The 16,523-nt window shown below is 51.3% G+C and overlaps 1 protein-coding gene across 5 annotated transcripts in view; it reads right to left on the bottom strand.

Annotated features, from left to right (window-relative positions):
* IGSF3 (immunoglobulin superfamily member 3) overlaps positions 1–16,523 on the bottom strand; it is an 88,682-nt gene that overhangs the window by 30,510 nt on the left and 41,649 nt on the right. For 2 of the 5 annotated variants that reach the window (XM_036235034.1, XM_036235035.1), the window contains exons 3-6: positions 9,762–10,139; positions 7,878–8,288; positions 2,403–2,792; positions 1,022–1,081 (exon numbers count right to left, since the gene is read on the bottom strand). In XM_036235034.1, the coding sequence (XP_036090927.1) occupies positions 1,022–1,081; positions 2,403–2,792; positions 7,878–8,288; positions 9,762–10,139 (1,239 nt within the window). Of the gene's footprint in view, positions 1–1,021; positions 1,082–2,402; positions 2,793–7,877; positions 8,289–8,663; positions 9,023–9,761; positions 10,140–16,523 lie in introns of those variants that run through there. The other 3 variants (XM_036235036.1, XM_036235038.1, XM_036235037.1) reach the window with 3 other exon arrangements.

The following is a 16,523-nucleotide window of genomic DNA, read 5'->3' as shown; positions in this document are numbered from 1 at the left end:
GGAACAGGAATTTCCCAGTAGGGCCATATCCCGAGGAGCCACGCCAAGCAGGTTCGTGAAGATGCTGAGGGTCCTGATTAGAGCTACTGGCTACAAAACTGGATGTGGAGGCGGGCGGGCCTAGGCTCTAACCCTGCAATCTTGGACTCTTAACCGACCAAGCTTCAACTTCTCGGTGCAAAATGGAGAGACTAATACTTCCTCCTTCTCAGGGTCACGGCACTAAGAGTATCAGAGGCAGTAATTATTTTCATCATCGTCATTAATAGTAAAAATGTTCCTCTCTAGATTAAAGACTCATCTCCACGAACATCAATTCCGAGTGAGGAATTGGCACTGAGGGAAAAAATCCCTTTGCTCGCATTAAGCAGAAGAATGACTTTGCAGGGCATCACTCCCGCCCCCTACTGTCACCCCAGTGGACTCTTACGTAAGCCCTGGCTTGTGTATTATGAAGGCTGCTGTTCGGTGCTCTGCCGCTCCAGCAAGCCTGGAATAATCGCACAGTTAGAACTTGTAACTATGAGAAGACGAATCATTCCGGCCGCCCTGGCAAAGGCAAATGCAGATGCAGTGCTGCGCTGCCCGGTTAAGACTATTTATTTCCAAGTGTTCCCAGGCCTGAAAAAAAAAGGCAGCCAACAATTTAGAGCACTCTGGATTAAGTGCAAACTCGGACAGAACTAATGAGAATCTGAGTGCGTGTTCGCAAATGTCAACTCAAATCAGGAGGCTGATGACGCAACACAGGCTAGGCACACAGCAGTGGATGTGGAGTCAGGAGCAAATATTTCTAATGCAATACAAGCTCGACCACTAACAGAAGTGGCTCGGGCACTCCTCTGGATGGTGCTCAGGCTTCTTCATAGGACGGATGGCCTCTGCAGGGGTTTCAGGGGTAAGAGCAGAGAAGGAAATGACAGATGCAGAAGCACTTTGGGCTCTTGGGAGGAAAAGCGCCATTAGAATCCAAGGTATTATCACCATTACCGATGTGATCATTTTTCTTTGGTAGACTTACCCAAGTGGCCTTGGGGCAGGATCTGGTGGTTCTGGGGGACTTTAACTACCCAGTCATCTGCTGGAAAAGCAATATAGCAGGCCACAGATCATCAAACAAGTTCTTGGAAGGGGTTGGGGGAAATCTCTTAGCACAAAAGATATAGGAAGTACACAGTGTGGCTGCCCTTCGCGGGATCCTTACAGAACAAGGAGGAATTAGTAGAATGTTTCAAAGCAGAGAGTCCGCGTGTGGTTAAGGCAAGCACTGACCGACAGGAAAATAGTAAAGAGAGCGGGCATTCGATTCCACAATTTCAATTCTATAAACATTCGGCAAGCACCTATCCTATGCAAAGCACCATGCTAGGCATTGCAGTGGGAAAAAGTCTAGGAACAAAAGGCTTTCAAGATAATTAGGCGTGTGTTTGTGTGATTAAAAAATAGTAATAAGCATAAAAGAAAGTAATCCATTGGTGAGAAAAGAAAAAAGAGTGGCAAGACCACTGTGTTTATTTTTTCCTTCAAACTTGAAGAGAACTACGTGAAAAATATAAAAGTGTACATAAAAATGTAAAGGCAATCATGACAAGGGAAAGAACAGTTTGAGCAGCTGAGAAAAGATTAAAGGTTAGTTTTTTTAAAACTTCACCATCATGTTGAACATTAAGGCATTATAAGCTTTAGTTCTCTTTTTACTAAAAACAGAGCTATGAGAAAAATGAGATGTTAATGAGAACATCCTGCTTCTATGGATGATTCAATACAATGTGAGCAAACACAGGCTGTCCACCCGGTCCCCAGCCACGACTGTGACCCACCCAGACAACGCCGGCTGACATGGAGGCGGGGAGCCCACCTACGCAGCCCCAAAACCCAGCTAAACTTTAAAGGTCTACGGCTCTGGACGAGGTGAGTGGGCCCAGCCACCGACTTTTAAAAACACAGCTTCCACAGGGGAAGAGCCAAATTTCCTATCCTCAAAACCCAGACAGCAAATGCCTCTTAGTCCTCCCATTAAAGACTAACTCTCCTAAGTGAGCTGTCAAGAGAGGCGTCTACCCACTTCTTCTGGGCTTAATTCCCACGCAGGAGCAAACGGCTGTCCAGAATTCCTGGTCTTGCTCCCAGCTGAGTGGGCACTGGCTAGCATTGCATCTGCAATGCCCCTCCAGGTGCCAACGCAGCCCGGATGCTCTGCCCACGTGGGGGCTGCTAAGTGTGGGCGGGTGGGCTGGAGAACCAGCGGTTAACCAGTTTCCGCCGCTAGCCTGAACTCTAGACTTCCACCTCCCCCCCAGCCCCTCCCCCACAGCTCTTCGTCCCCGACCTCCCTCAGGCGATGCCACTGGACCAGGCCAGTGGGAGGAGGAGGAGAAGGAAGCAGCGGTCCCTCCACTTACTGATGGGGAGGACTATGATGGGGATGTTCTTCGGACGCTTGCTCTCCTTGTCGATGAACTCCCCGGTGACCGTCTTCTCTCTCTCTGTCACACGACAGTTGTATTTCCCGCTGTCCTCCTGGCGGAGGTGGTAGATCTTCAGCACGAAGACACTGTCGCTCTCTTTGGCCACTTTAAGCTGTCCCTTGGCTTCCCGGTGGGCGAATTCACTGTTGAGGACCGGCACGGCGTTAGGCCCCATGCTGGCGATGAGCGAGCTGTTGAAGGCCCAGGAAACGGCGAAGTATCGGTCGGGAACGTTCTGAGCCTCCAGGATGCATCGGAACTCCACGGGCTCGCCCATCGTGTACAGCCGCTTCTCCGTCTCCAGCCGAACGGTGAACTCCTTGTCTGAGCAAACAAATCGCGAAACAGGTGTGATCTGGGTGCGTCCGCCGTCCCACCACCCACGCCCTCCTCCCAACGCTAACTACAGGGACGGCACCTCCACACCTGTCTTGAGAGAAAAAGCCAGCTCGCGCCCAGGTGACCTGAGAAACTCCTGAGCATCACAGAGGGAACCCAGACGGTCTGAAGCGCCTGGTACCTCTATCTGTAGCTCAGAATGCCCTAGATTAGACCCCCAAAAGTCAACCAGGAACTCCTGGTATCACCCACGTAGCACACCGTAAACATCTAGCCTTGACCTCCCCACCCAGAACTCTGCCAAAGCGATAGGATTACAAATACGTTCGGCAGATGCTTTTGACTTTCCCCACTGAGGTCTGTGAGACAAAATGACACAGTGGCCTAGGTGCTGACCCCGATCCTAATGAACACTCAAAAAATAAACATATTGAGATACACTTTCCGCCCCCATGTGAATACTGGAAATAAGGCGCAAGTAAGACAAACCCTTACAAAATCACATAGGAAAAATGAAAACGAATGGCTTTTCACTAGTTACCACCTGTCAAATCTTTCTTTAGGAGGATGGAGTAAAAAAACAAAACAAAAAAACAAAACACCTACTTCTGCAGAAAGCCAGACACCTCTGAAATGGCCAATGAACGCAAACACCCTCTAAAGGGAGGGTGTTCAACCCGGCATGAGGGTGATCAGAGGAGGGGCTGTGAGTCCCAGCTGTGCCCCAGCCCTGTGTAGCGATGCGCGGTGACTGCCACTTCCCTGGGGGCCGTTCTCCTAAAGCACAGGCACCCAGGGCCGAAGTGGGGAGGGGAGTAAGACACAGGAGTCGAGGGCTGGAGGAACGGCTCTGTTCTAGAAAACAGAACCGCAGAACCCTGGGCCGGGGGGCTGTAGCTGCGCCCACTGCCCGAGTCCCTCCTCCTTCCCGTTCTGGCTGTTTCTCTAAGGAGCCGACTGAACCACGTTCCAGGGCCATCTGGGCTTCTGGTTCATTAGCTCCAGCGTGGCTGCCTCCCCTGCGCTGGCTTCTCAAGCCTCTGCCACCACCTCCGAGACCTCTGCCCCAGTGTCACCCCCATCCCACACACCCCGCAAGCACGCGAGAACCCCGGTTCCCTGAAAACACAAAGAAACAGGAATCCTGAGCCTGCTGCTCCGACAGTTCTCTTCCCCAGCCCCTGCCTGGCTTGGTGCCCACCCGTCCTACAGGCTCTCCAGCCCCTCCCCTCTCACCGGGGCCAGGGTCCTGCCCCAAACACCTATCTTTTCCCCCAGTGAATCAGCTCCTTCCTTTATTACCCAAACTTCCTATCAGAGCAAACCACTCTCAACGCCGGGGGGCTCCCCTCCACGTGACAGCTGCCTCCGCGTCCCCTTCCCAAAAGACACGGCTCGAAAGAAGCAACTTTATTCTGTCGCCCTCCGCCTCGATGAATGCACCTACGTGGGACCGTGCCCACGCTGTCTGCCAGATAGTGGCTCTCTGGTCGACAAAACCGCAGTAATTTATAACTCAATGTCAAGGGTAAAAGAGCACCCTTCCTCCTAAATGCCACTGAAGATGTGCAAACAGGTGCCCTGGACCTCAGACCTTCCCGCGTCCTCAAAGTTAGGCTGGCTGTGACTGTGGCTTTCTCCCTTTGGCGGCCACAGGCCTTTACCTCGTACAATACCCCACGGCTTGGCGAAGCCCTCACAGTCCCCGGTGGAAGACTCAAGATTCAGAGCACACCACGCTCTTTCTACACGGCAATTTGCTGTTGGTTGTACCTAATCGATTAAACTTCTAGAAAACGATGCACGCCTTCTCCAACACCGCCTCGCTCCTCAGCTCACTGAACTGGAATTCTGGGCCTTTTCCCACATTTTGCTGACCTGGCAAGTGTCACCCATGATCCCGCTCCCCCCGGCACAACCAAGAGCCTTTCTCCAGCGCGTTCTGGCCTCTGGACCCACTCCCCGCCCCTGGGCTCCGTGACACCTTTGCTCCCGACCACCTGTTTCTCTCTCACGGGGGCTGCTTCCGCTGTTCTCCTGGGCCCTTTCCCATTTTTACCCCACGGGCTTTCCCGGGTCCTCGTCGCTCCCAAGTTCAAACTCTAACCGAGCTCTGTGTTTCACGACACAGACACTGGGTCGTTTCACACACCCAGTGACTGGAACATTCTGCTTGCGCAATGGGCTCCTCGAGGAAAACTCACAGAAACAAAAGACAAGGCCGCCGGCGCTGCACTCCCAGGGAAGCAGACGTCCCAGGACACCCGGGCTCTCCTGGCCGTTCCTCCCCCATCCGTCCTGCAGCTTAGGGAATCACCTTGACTTCCAGCCCCGTGCACCCGGACAGCTGGACGCACCCCACTTCCACGCTGCCTGCCTCCCAGGCCACTGCCACTCCTCTGGTCCCTCTTACTAGTTCTCTCCTGTCTCTCTCTAGACCCAACCTGCTTAATCCCCTGTGGTCTTTTTCCTTCTAAACCCAGACTTGATTACCTCACTCCTTGCTTACAGACCTCGACCCCGCCCAAGTATCTGCAGCAGCCGTTTTCAAGCTGTACTTGGAGGGAGGCTTCCTTTTTTCCTATAAAACCTTTTGGTGCCCAATACAGAAAACGTTTGGTTGAACAGAGGGAGGAGCACTAAGGCCGTCCCATGCCTTCCGCCAGCAGCCCTGGGATGCAGGCACGCACGGGAACGCGCGCGCACGCACGCCCGGGGACGCGAATGTGCACGCACGCACGAGAACGCGCGCGCACGCAGGGGACGCGCACGCACGAGGACGCGGCTCGCACGCACACGCGGGGACGCGAACGCGCACACACGCACGGGGACACGCACGCACCGACACGCAGCCTCCCCGACACCTCCGAGATGCTTCCAAGGTTCCGAGAGGAACAGCCTGAAGACGCCGGGTCCACGGAGAAGGCCAAGCTCCCCGTCACGGCACGCGGGGCTCCGGGCTCCCGTTCCGTTCTCCTGGCCTCGCTCACGTCTGGCACTCAGCACGCGCCGACGCCCGACGTCTCCCCGCTTGCCAAGCAGGGAGCAGGTCGGACGGTCCTGCACCTTTCCGCTTCTCCTCCTGCGTCAAGGCTCAGCTCGAGCCGCCCCACTGTTGCTCTCCTTGGATGTGCCTTAACCTCCGTGTCACACAGGGAAACTTACTGCTGTACGAACACTTCACGCCGACCGCGTTCCCGGCGCACACCACACACAACACTGTCGCAGCGCTCAGCCCCCGTTTGCACACCCTGCTTGCACACCCGCAGGTCTCCTGGGAGCAGAGACCGGGCGTCACCCATCTCCGAATCCCCAGTGCTATTACCACGCCTTCGGGGCTGTAGAGACTCACTAACTGTTCACGGAAATGAACTAAGAGAAGGGCAGAGAGGAGGGGCTGTCACCACTAAGTCTGAGCAGCACAGGGTCCCAGAGTGAGGTCATCGACGTTTTTTTTCACCTAGTTTGCCCTTTGCTGGCTTAGTTTGGATACATTCGCTGGGCCAATTTTAAAACTCCTAATTCCAAATTGGTAAGATTAAAATAAAGAAGATTAACTGATGCGACCTAATTTAAAAGCATTAAGACTCAAAATTTAGTCCAGACTTTTGAAGCTGATCTTAAAGCCATCCAGAAAGGGAAAGGATAAATACGGAAACCAGCACCTTCTGCAGATTTCTTAGACCAGAGAGATCCAGAAGCTGCTAAACGCTCTGGGTCCTACAGAGCAGATGAGATGCTACCCGTCCGGGGCCCCCGTCCTTCTCACAGAAGTCCTGACAGACGAGAGAGGTCCTGAGAATCACTCCTGCCCTGCGGCATCCACGAAACGTGGACAGAGGGAGAAGGCCCTGGGACGCGCCCTGGATGCCAGCCGCCCAGGGTCCTCGCCCGGAGCCCGGCTCAGCAGCCTGCACCGAGAGGGTAGTCGGACGCGCTGCTCTGGAGTGACAGAGCACGTGGCAGGACCAAGACCACCGACTGTAGCCAGGGGGCAGGGAGGTCAAGCAGCAGGTGCTGATGAGGGGACCCCACCTGCACCTCGGGCTCCGCAGCCCGTCTCCCACCGACCCCACCTCCACACCCCAGCACAGCTGCGGGGCCTTGCCGGGGCTCGGCAGAACACTGTACTTCCGTGATGGCACAATGACCACCTCCACCGAAGGTGAGGACGGACGGCCTGCGGACGGCCGGCCCCCAGCCCAGCCGAGGCAGCCAGCGCTCAGCTCTGACCTTGACCGCTGCTGGACTCGGGGGCCTGGAGAGTGCAGTCTGACACTGTGGGAGGATAACACCAGGGGTCAGAGAGGATCTCGGCTCACAGCACCACCATCGCCTTGGCCCAGATCTAAACACAACCCTGAATCTCCTCGGGGAACCCCCATGCAGGTCTTTCACTTGAGAAGACATTTGCGGGGTGCTGGTAGTCTCTGGGCCTCAATGACACGCCCCGGGACGCCTCCCGGCCCCCTCTGTAACACCGCCTGCACTGGGCACCTTCTGGCCAGCCGCTCACCTCCCAGAACTTCTCGGGGACTGCGGAGTGACACGTGACAAAGCACTTGGGAAATTACAGACTGCCGCCAAAGAACCCTCAGTAATAGAAGACGATAATCATTTATGCCAAAAATTCTCTAGTTCCTAATTTCCTACGTATGACAGGCACCTACAAATGACATAGGATGGGTACCTGAAGCAGGCCGCGTCATCAAAGAGGACAGGCACGTGGCCAGTGGGGACCCCATCGTAAGATACAAATGGTTTATGTGAAATCTCCCAATTTTCAAAATGAATTTATAATTCAAGAAAATGTAAAACCCCATGTAGGTTGAAGAAACCACATGCGCGGGCAAGAGTCGGTCCGTGCAGGTCCCCCCAACTCCCTGAGTCACTAGACAGTCAGGTCTCGGGACCCCTGGGCCCCAGACACCCTTCAGCTCCTTCTGCTCCTCGGGCAGGACCACCCTTAACTTCCCATGAAACCAGCACACGTTCGGAGGCGTCTGTCTGCACATGCTCCTTGTGTCTGGCACCCTCACCACCAGGTCGAGGAGGACAAGGGAGACTGACCTGTGGGCTGGACCGTGACCACGGTCCCCTCGGAACGCTTTCGGGTCATGGCGTACCACGAGCCGTCCGGATCCTGGACCCACTCGGCGGCCTCGCAGTAGAACTCGCCCTGGTCGGAAGGCTGCAGGTGGAAGACGGTGAGGCGGAAGGTGGTGCTCCCCAGCTTGTCCAGCCGCACCTCCCCCAGGCTCTGCCTCTGGGCGTACTCGGTGCCGGAGTGGAGCACGAAGTCCCGGCTCAGCGCGATGACCTCCACGGGCTTCTCGCTGCCTCTCTGCCGGAGCCAGGCCACGGACAGGTGGCTGTGCTGGAGCGTCTCCGTGACCACCTCACAGGTGAGCTCGAGAGGGTCCTGCTCCACCTTGTGCAGAGTCTGGGGCATGGCGGTGGTCTGCAGAGAGTCTGGGATCACTGCAACACAGAGACGTGCCGAGCGCATGGTCACAACAGAGCCACGGAGTCTTACACCCGCGGGGGAAAAGCTGGGGCTGTCCTGCTCCGCCTGCATCACAGCGATGCTGGGGGACACAGCAGGCGGCAGGAAAAGGAGGACCAGTTAGGAGACGGACGGGCGGCATAAAAAAGCCGCAGGCGGGAGTCCGCAGGAGCTGAGCAGGGCTGCTGGGGGCAGGACGCTGCGAACATCGCTCCTCCTTAGTGCCACCTCGACAACACATGACAACAAAGCCCCGACCACCGCTGCGAGGCTGCGAAGGACCCCAGGCGGCGCGGGACCGAGGGCGTCTCCTGCATCGGGACCGCCAGCTTTTTGACACTTACACTTAACCGCTTGGTATCGTCATGAGACTCAGACAAAAAGGTCGGCCGTATTTAATTTTACGTAATGCATGAACTCCCTGAAAATACCGCGGAAAAAGCATTTTCTCAGGCGAAATTAGATCGTGTCGTTCATTTCGGTATCGCTTCGAGAGGCTCGACACGGGCTTCTTAAAATGGAAACCGTTCCCGGAAACCGGGGAGTCTCGTGTTTCTACATGACCTCTCCTTTCATGCCTTCCGGCCACCACCCCACATTCCCCCAGCTGACCTCAGCGACGCCTTGCGCTAGAAAGGCTGGTGCACGCGCCGCATGGACCTGGAGGACCTGCGGACGCGGCCCGGGCCCGGGCAAGGACCTGCAGCTGCGTCCCCCCCACTCGGGGCCACCCTCGGGGGCTCAGAGCCCGTCCGAAAGGCCCATCACTTCCGGGAGGTCTGGCCCCTCCCCCCGACGCCGCACGCTCCGCTGCCCTCGTCACCGCTCAGATCACCAAGCGCAAACACCCCCGCCCTGTACTTTTATATCCCCTTTCGCCAGCCAGAGGCCCAGTCAACCTCTCAGCATCTGCTTTAGAGTTTTTTTTTTTTTTAAGTGTCAGCCTCAACCTTCTGTTATTTAGAAGAGAACACACAAACTTTTGTTCACTCACGGTAGCTGCCGACCTCTAAAATACTTGGTGTTTCTTTTAAGTCAAATAAAGTTGTACTCTAAAGGAGGCGACTCAGTGTTGGCTTATGTCCCCGTAAAATTCTTACGTTGAAACCCAATGCCCAGTGTGAGGGTTTTTGAGGGGAGGCCTTTGGGAGGGGGTCAGGTCAAGAGGGCGGAGCCCTCGTGAATGGCACTGGTGCCTTCATCAAGCGACCTCAGAGAGCTCCATCATATGCATCATATCACGAGAGGATACAGTGAGAAGTCAGCTGTCTGCCCCCCGGAAAAGGGCCCCCACCGGAACTGGCCAGGCTGGCGCCCAGCCTCCAGCACCGTGACAAATGCATGCTCGCGTGGCAGCCGCTGGGTCCGCGGTGCGCTGTCACGGTGCCCCGAACGGACCAGGACTCCCGGGCGGGACCGCGGCCAGGGGGAAGCGGACGTCTCCTTACCCACGAGGTTCATCTTGGCGCTGTAGCTCCCGAAGTACCGCTCATCGGTGTTGGGCGTGTGGCACTCGTACTCCCCCGCATCCCGGGCCTGCAGCTCCGTGATGTGCAGCAGGGCCGAGTGGTCCTGGACTCTCTCCACGTAGATCTTGCCACCGCGGACGCGCTGGGTGTAGATGGCGTAAGGGAAGGAAGAGTCCACCGTGCTGACGATCTGGACCTCGCGCTCCGGCGCGGAGGGCAGGTAAATGGACCACTGGAAATTCTGCTCGGAGGGGCCCTGGTAGCCACTCACGTTGCACCAGATGGTGATGTGGGAGCCCTCCGTGCGGTACAGCGGTCCCTCCTGGACGGCGACTTGCCGCTGAGCTGTCACCTCACCTATGCGGGAGACACACACAACATGCTCGGTGAGTTCTCGGACCAAAATGCAAAGCAGGCAGCAATCGTCAAAGGGTTTGTTATTTGCGTGCCGTGGGAATATAAATAGCTTACTGCCCCTTTCTGAGGCGTTCTGTGATCTATAAATATTAATTAAAATACTGTGGTAAAGCACTGTCCCCAATTTGCATGTATGGGAATTTGATCATGTAAAAATGTGGTTCTGCTACGTATTCGGCACCGGGCTGACCCCTGGGAATGTCATTTAGTCCTTCTGTTTGTCATTTATGCGGCAGTTTTATATCTATTTATTCATGCTATTTATAAAGGTTATAATAAAATGAGCAGGAAAAGCTGAATCCTTTGCACAAATTCTGATGCAAACATAAGCGACCGTTTCCCGATCTGGCCGAAATTAAATGCGCCTCTCTTGACTGGAGGGCTCGCAGGAGGGAGCGCTGGAGCCCTGCTTGGTGCTGCCCCCTCTGTTTTCAGACGCAGCCACCCCAGGACATCCTGTCCTCCGTCGCTGGAGGCTGAGCCGAGCTCCTGCAGCCTGCTGCGGCTGTAAGCTGAGCGCACGCAAACTGGAAGGGTGAAAGGCCGAAGCGGATCCCTGCTGCCCAGATGCCCACATGCCGACGAGGGAGGGAACGGGCAGTACAGGCCGGGAGGCTGCCAGGAGCCCACAGCTCCGACGCGCCCGGCGCCCCCCGCCCTGGGCAGACTGCGCTTCCCCACGGTGGTCCCCGCCGGCCTTCTCCATGTTCTTCCCCTTGCGGACTTGGGGGGCGGGGAAGTGTAGGGGGACACGGAGGGTTTGGTCTCCCTTTCCATGCCACCAGAACACTGATTCCGCCTGGGCCACTGAGAAGCTGGCCGGAGGGACACAGCCCTGGGCCCTTCCCCTCGGCAGCAGCTGGGCACGACAGGGTGGCAGACAGAGCAGGCGAGTTCTAGGCTCTGCCAGGAATTGGAACGGGCTGTGTCATCCCGGGCAAGGTGCTTTTCCGCTCTGGACCTTGATCTCCTCATCTATAAAATGATTTCTAAGAAGGCTCTGGAGCAGACGAGCACGTGTGCCAATGCTGGCTTTGTCACTTATTAGCTGTGACCTTAGATACGTTACTTAACCTTTCCAAGCCTCAGTTTCCTCATCTGTAAGGTGGGGATGATAATGTGTGTCTCACGGAGGTACCAAAAACACCAAATAAGATACAGTCTGTAAAGCCACAAGCACAGGGCCTAGCCCTGATCAGTCCTCGGTAAGAGCTGCGAGCTAAGACCCCTCCCGGCTGGCACGCTCTGTGGCTCTGGATCCACAGAGGGCGGGACTTGGCCAGTGATAACCCAAGGACATTCCAATGGCCTCTGGACAACGACACCACCTCTGGGCCATCCACCTCCGCCCACAGCTGTAGCCTGCTCCCACTCCCGAGAAGGCGTCCTCTCCCCTGTCTGAAAGCGACCCGCAGCTGCCCCTCTGCAAAGCCGTCTGACGGGGCTGCAGCTGGTGAGCAGGTGGGGCACCCCAAGTCCTGGTGAGTGGCCTGCACGCAGCTCTCAGCCCCGCCTGTGCCTTAAGGCATGCTGATCTAAGATGCAGAGTGACCGACTTTAAAACGGACCGCACAAAGAAAGGTCTGTGGCTTATAAACTCTTATTCACGCAGAACCTTTCTCCCCGACAAAATCGCACACGGAACCCCGTTGCGACTTCAGCAGCAGAAGCAGGGAAACTGAAAAGTGGGAGGCAAATCGACAGATCAAAGCGCTACGGGAATCCGCTCGATACATTCTGGGTGACGGCATCCATTTCTACGCGGAAAGTCATGGAGAAGACGGTGCATTAGTTATTTTCAGGATGTTAAAATCTGCTGTTGAACAAACATTTAGACTATGTGTACTCTTTTTACGACAATTTTTAAAATCTTACATGATGACATTGACTCAAATGTTTGCAGGATTCCAGAATCAGAGAATCTTGGAAAACAATTTAACTACGTTCATAACATTTATGGCTCTTGCATTTCGGTGTTTTATCACAGAACCGCCACAGCCGCTCCCCACTGCCTCGAAGAAGGCTGGAGGCGGGTCAGAACGGGTCAGAACGAGCCAGCAGCGTCCTGTAAGGGACTTCTCATCCTGGGACCCGCCCCACACTGGAATCACGGGGGGAGCTTTAAAAAAAAACCACGGGGCCTGGATCCCACCCGATGCAACTGGTCTGGGGTGCAGCCTGGGTGTCAGGATTTTTAAAAATTCTAATACATAGCAGGGTCAAGAACTGGTGCCGCGAGGTGTCTCTACCTGTGCGGTGACAGCCAGGTGCCCATGTTAAAGAACGTATGGTGATTGAAGGCTCTCAGCAGCTTTAAGCTACCCCTTGCTGAGAAGACTCTACCTTGATTTGAGTCGAGAAAGTTTCATTTTCCTCTAGTGAGTGGCCCGTCAGATACTGGCTGTCGCGATGCCACACAGGGCTTACGAGAGTGCACTTCACTTACGGACCTCAGAAAAGCACATGGGATCTGCACATTACCCCGCCGAAAGGTAAACAATGTTAAGTGGCCTGAATGAGCCAGGGCATCAGGGTCAAAACAACTTGTCCAGGGCGGAAGGAAGCAGGTTATAAACAGCCCTGACAAATAAATAAATAGATAGATAGATAGATAGATAGATAGATAAATAGATAAATAAATAGATAGATAAATAAATAAATAGATAAATAAATAAATAGATAAATAAATAAATAGATAAATAAATAAATAGATAAATAAATAGATAGATAAATAAATAGATAGATAAATAAATAGATAGATAAATAAATAAATAGATAGATAGATAAATAAATAAATAAATAAATAAATACTGGATTGTACTTTAGACACACACATTCAGCCGCACCTCCTTATTATCTCCTGAATTTCCTTCTCATCTGCCAAAGGGCCTTTGGCCCCTGATAATAATGCCGCTCTTAGGAAGTGGACCTTAACACAGAAATAAAAATCGACTTTTGCTTTTCGGCAGCTTAATTCTTCGTGCACGCCTCACCCTCCCCAGTTCCTGCATACGCTGCCCTCGCTGTGCAGACCTCGTTCTCCTTGATGTTTGCTTCTGCCTTCAAACAGATCCCGACCCTGACCGAGGCATCCCCATCCCCTGGCCCCCTGCCCCTTCCTTCCACCTGCCCTCTCGGCCTATGACAAGAAGGCTCTTCTGAGCAAGGATCACTTCTTTTTTATTTTTATTTTTTAAATAATTTTTACTTTAGACATTCTTGTATTTGTTGAATTACTTTGCAGCAAGCAAATATCACTTCTGGAATTTGAAAGATGAAAGTATTATACATAAATGTATAAAAAAGACTAGACACAAAAGGCAGAGAGTGGAAGACAAAAAGAGGAACACAAAACAAAGACAACAAATAAAAAATAGTAATGAATATGGAGATATTAATGCGACTACATCAATAATCACTTTGACCATCAATGGTCTAAATGCACCAGTTAGAGATTGTCAGAATGAATCAAAAAACATGACCCAATTATATCTTGTCTACAAGAAACCCACTTTAAATATAAAGACATGTATAGATTAAAAGTAAATGGATGGAGAAAAAATGCCACATTAACATTAATCAAAAGAAAGCAGAAGTAGCTACATTAATTTCAGACAGAGCAGACTTCAAAGTAAGGAAAGTTATCGGGGATGAAGAAGGACATTACATAATGACAAAGGGGTCAATTCTCCACGAAGACATAATAATCCTTAATGCATATGCACCTGACAGAGCATCGAACTACAAGGATAGAACTGCGAGGAGAAAAAAGATGAATCCACTCTCATAGTTGGTGACTTGAACACTCCTCTCTCAGAAATGGACAGACCCAGCAGGCAGAAATTCAGTACGGGCACAGCTGAACACAGCGCGACTGTCAATCAACTGGATACAAGAGACACCTACGGACAGACTACTTTATCCAACAACAGAACACACGTTCTCAAGCTCACATGAAACATTCATCAGTGGTCCATAAAACACCTTAACGAGTTTAAAAGAACAGAAATCATACAATGTCTGCTCTCAGGCCACAATGGAATTAAACTGGAAATCAATTTTACAAAGGTAGCTGGGAAATCCCCAAATACTTGGAGATTAAACAACGCACTTCTAAATAACGCATGGGTCACAGAAGAAATCTCAAAAGAAATTAAAAACATTTTGAACTAAAGGAAAACTAAAATACAACTTATTGGAAGTTGTGATATGCAGGGTGACCAGTGCTTAGAAGGAAATTTGGAGCACTGAATGCCTGCATTAGAAAAGAAGATCTCACATCAATAATCTGAATTTCCACTTTAGCTAACTAGAAAAGGAAGAAAAAATTAGATCCAAAGTAAGCAGAAAAAATAAGAAGAATTAGAGTGGAAATCAATGAAATCGGAAACGGAAAATCAATAGAGAAAATCAACGAAACCAAAATCTGGTTCTTTGAAAAGATCAGTAAAATCGATAAGCTTCTACCCATTCTATCTAAAAACAAAAGAGAGAGGACACAAGTTATTAACACAAAAAAATGAAAGAGAAAATCACTACAGATGGTATAGAAATTAAAAGGCTAATAAAGAAATCCTACAAATAACTCTATGACCACAAATTTGATAACTGAGATGAAACTGACCAATTTCTTGAAAGACTCAATCTGCAAAAACCCACACAAGAAGAAAAGAAGATCTGAATAGAAACTGAGTCAATAATAACTTTCCAAATCAGAAAGATAACATAGGAAACCCAGATGACCATGGGTATGGTGATGCCTTTTTAAACAGAACACCAAAGTCACAATCCATAAAAAAAAATACTTGATAAGCTGGACTTTATTAAAATTAAAATCTTCTGCTTGGTGAAAGAAACTATCAAGAGATTTATTAGACAAGTTACTGACTAGAAGAAAATATCTATAAGAAGACATATCTGATAAAAGATTGTTATCCAAAATATACAATGAACTCTTAAACCTTAACAATAAGAAAAAACACAATGTGATTAAAAAATGGGCCAAAGGCTTTAACAGACATCTCAGCAAAGAAGATAAACAAATGGCAAGTAAGCATGTGAAAAGACGCTCCGCATTATATGTCATCAGGGAAATGCAAATTAAAACGACAATGAGACATCACTACGTACCTATTAGAACAGCCAAAATCCAGAACACTGACCACACCAAATGCTGGTGAGGATGTGGAGGAACAAGAATTCTCATCCACTGCTGGTGGAAACGCAACACAGTACAGCCTCTTCAGAAGATAGTTTCACAGTATCTTATAAAACTAAACGTATCCTTACCATACAATTCAGCAATTGCCCTCCTTGGTATGTACTCAAAGATACTGAAAACTTCGGTGTACACAAACCGAAAACCCACACGCGGATGTTTATAAGCAGAGCTATTCAAATTTGCCAGAACTTGGAAGCAATCAAGGTGTCCTTCACTAGGTGAACAGATAAATAGACTATGGTCCATCCAGACAGTGGAATTATTACTCAGCACTACAAAGAAATCAGCTATCAAGCCATGAAAAGACGTGGAAGAACTTCAAATACATATTCTTAAGCAAAAGCAGCAAATCAGAAAAGGGTGCACGGTGCATGAGTCCAACTATATGACGCTCTGGAAAAGGCAGAACTATGGAGACAGTAAAAAGACAGTGGTCACGGGCGGTGGGGAGACGAATGGGCGGAGCGCAGAGGATGTTTAGGGTAGTGCAACGATGTTACGTGATATGATGATGGATACATATCCTCATACATTTGTCCAAACCCATGGAGTGTACAACACCAAGAGTGAGCCCTAAGGTAAACGATGGACGTGGGGCGATTATGATTGTGCCAATGTAGGTTCACCTTTTGTTTAAAAAAATTTAAAATAATAAATAAGCACCATTGTGGTGAGTGACGGCGATCACGGGAAGGCTATGCACGTGGGGGGACGGAGGGTATGTGGAAAGCCTTCCTCTCAACCGTACGATAAACCTGATGTCGCTGTTAGGAAAACAAAGTCCTTGTAAAGAACTCATACGACTCCAGAGCAAAAATATATAAATCGATAACACAATCTGATTAAAAACTGGGCAGAGACTCTGAATAGACATTTTCCCAAAAACACACAGGTGGCCAACACATATATAGAAAGGTGATCAACGTCGCTAATCACCAGGGAAATGTAAATCGAAACCACAAGGAGCTATCATCTCGAACCCACCGGAAAGGCTGTTAAAAAGACAAGCAGTAACAAGCGCTGGCGAGGATGTAGAGAAAAAGGACTCCTCACGCTCACGGTGGGAAAGGACATTGGTATAGCCACCACGGAAAACAGTATGG

This window comes from Rousettus aegyptiacus, unplaced genomic scaffold, assembly GCF_014176215.1.
Source record: "Rousettus aegyptiacus isolate mRouAeg1 unplaced genomic scaffold, mRouAeg1.p scaffold_m13_p_17, whole genome shotgun sequence".
Lineage (NCBI taxonomy): Eukaryota > Metazoa > Chordata > Mammalia > Chiroptera > Pteropodidae > Rousettus > Rousettus aegyptiacus.
The sequence above is the reverse complement of the archived record's forward strand: the minus strand, read 5'-3'. Positions and strand labels throughout refer to the sequence as shown.